The sequence below is a fragment of the Nerophis ophidion genome, linkage group LG08, assembly GCF_033978795.1.
Source record: "Nerophis ophidion isolate RoL-2023_Sa linkage group LG08, RoL_Noph_v1.0, whole genome shotgun sequence".
NCBI classification, from domain to species: domain Eukaryota; kingdom Metazoa; phylum Chordata; class Actinopteri; order Syngnathiformes; family Syngnathidae; genus Nerophis; species Nerophis ophidion.
The window spans coordinates 2483852-2486471 of record NC_084618.1 but is presented as its reverse complement, the minus strand read 5'-3'; the positions used below and the strand labels follow the sequence as shown (position 1 = coordinate 2486471).

The following is a 2620-nucleotide window of genomic DNA, read 5'->3' as shown; positions in this document are numbered from 1 at the left end:
CTCATGTGTGGGAGTGTACCATGTGACCTCATGTGTGGGAGTGTACCACGTGACCTCATGTGTGGGAGTGTACCACGTGACCTCATGTGTGGGAGTGTACCACGTGACCTCATGTGTGGGAGTGTACCACGTGACCTCATGTGTGGGAGTGTACCATGTGACCTCATGTGTGGGAGTGTACCACGTGACCTCATGTGTGGGAGTGTACCATGTGACCTCATGTGTGGGAGTGTACCATGTGACCTCATATGTGGGAGTGTACCATGTGACCTCATGTGTGGGAGTGTACCATGTGACCTCATGTATGGGAGTGTACCATGTGACCTCATATGTGGGAGTGTACCATGTGACCTCATATGTGGGAGTGTACCATGTGACCTCATATGTGGGAGTGTACCATGTGACCTCATATGTGGGAGTGTACCATGTGACCTCATATGTGGGAGTGTACCATGTGACCTCATGTGTGGGAGTGTACCATGTGACCTCATATGTGGGAGTGTACCTTGTGACCTCATATGTGGGAGTGTACCATGTGACCTCATATGTGGGAGTGTACCATGTGACCTCATATGTGGGAGTGTACCATGTGACCTCATATGTGGGAGTGTACCATGTGACCTCATGTGTGGGAGTGTACCATGTGACCTCATGTGTGGGAGTGTACCATGTGACCTCATATGTGGGAGTGTACCATGTGACCTCATATGTGGGAGTGTACCATGTGACCTCATATGTGGGAGTGTACCATGTGACCTCATATGTGGGAGTGTACCATGTGACCTCATATGTGGGAGTGTACCATGTGACCTCATATGTGGGAGTGTACCATGTGACCTCATATGTGGGAGTGTACCATGTGACCTCATATGTGGGAGTGTACCATGTGACCTCATGTGTGGGAGTGTACCATGTGACCTCATGTGTGGGAGTGTACCATGTGACCTCATGTGTGGGAGTGTACCATGTGACCTCATGTGTGGGAGTGTACCATGTGACCTCATATGTGGGAGTGTACCACGTGACCTCATGTGTGGGAGTGTACCACGTGACCTCATGTGTGGGAGTGTACCACGTGACCTCATGTGTGGGAGTGTACCACGTGACCTCATGTGTGGGAGTGTACCACGTGACCTCATGTGTGGGAGTGTACCATGTGACCTCATATGTGGGAGTGTACCATGTGACCTCATATGTGGGAGTGTACCATGTGACCTCATATGTGGGAGTGTACCATGTGACCTCATATGTGGGAGTGTACCATGTGACCTCATGTGTGGGAGTGTACCATGTGACCTCATGTGTGGGAGTGTACCATGTGACCTCATGTGTGGGAGTGTACCATGTGACCTCATGTGTGGGAGTGTACCATGTGACCTCATATGTGGGAGTGTACCATGTGACCTCATATGTGGGAGTGTACCATGTGACCTCATGTGTGGGAGTGTACCATTTGACCTCAAGTACCATGTGACCTCATGTGTGGGAGTGTACCATGTGACCTCATATGTGGGAGTGTACCATGTGACCTCATATGTGGGAGTGTACCATGTGACCTCATATGTGGGAGTGTACCATGTGACCTCATATGTGGGAGTGTACCATTTGACCTCATATGTGGGAGTGTACCATTTGACCTCAAGTACCATGTGACCTCATATGTGGGAGTGTACCATTTGACCTCAAGTACCATGTGACCAGCAGGTTTCGGGACGCCGTACGCCTACAGCCACGCTGCCGCCGCAGCTGCCGCCGCCGCCGCTGCTCCCACATACGGTATGTTTCTTTACTTCCTGTTTGTTCATTCTGCTCCCTGACAGCTTTCTAAACAATCACTTTATAACAACAAACTTTCTAAACAATCACTTTATAACAATAAACTTTCTAAACAATCACTTTATAACAACAACAATCTCACTAAGTGGCTTCCAAGGTTCATGTCTTTCCTTTTTTTGGACTTGCTGTGATTGGTGGCTGGTGTGTACTACTTACTGGTGTGTACTACTTACTGGTGTGTACTACTTACTGGTGTGTACTACTTACTGGTGTGTACTACTTACTGGTGTGTACTAGTTACTGGTGTGCACTACTTACTGGTGTGTACTAGTTACTGGTGTGTACTACTTACTGGTGTGCACTACTTACTGGTGTGTACTAGTTACTGGTGTGTACTACTTACTGGTGTGTACTAGTTACTGGTGTGTACTACTTACTGGTGTGCACTACTTACTGGTGTGTACTAGTTACTGGTGTGTACTACTTACTGGTGTGTACTAGTTACTGGTGTGTACAACTTACTGGTGTGCACTACTTACTGGTGTGTACTAGTTACTGGTGTGTACTACTTACTGGTGTGTACTAGTTACTGGTGTGTACTACTTACTGGTGTGCACTACTTACTGGTGTGTACTACTTACTGGTGTGTCCTACTTACTGGTGTGCACTACTTACTGGTGTGCACTACTTACTGGTGTGTACTACTTACTGGTGTGTACTACTTACTGGTGTGTACTACTTACTGGTGTGTACTACTTACTGGTGTGTACTACTTACTGGTGTGTACTACTTACTGGTGTGTACTACTTACTGGTGTGTACTACTTACTGGTGTGTACTAGTTA

At 47.6% G+C, this 2620-nt stretch overlaps 1 protein-coding gene across 6 annotated transcripts in view; it reads left to right on the top strand.

Moving 5' to 3' along the window:
* strbp (spermatid perinuclear RNA binding protein) overlaps window positions 1–1858 on the top strand; it is a 143977-nt gene extending 142119 nt beyond the window's left edge. For 5 of the 6 annotated variants that reach the window (XM_061907472.1, XM_061907473.1, XM_061907475.1 and 2 more), the window contains one exon: window positions 1702–1848. In XM_061907472.1, the coding sequence (XP_061763456.1) occupies window positions 1702–1817 (116 nt within the window). In that variant the 3' untranslated portion in view covers window positions 1818–1848. Of the gene's footprint in view, window positions 1–1701 lie in introns of all 6 variants that reach the window. The other variant, XM_061907476.1, reaches the window with a different exon arrangement.
* Window positions 1859–2620: the final 762 nt, after the last annotated feature.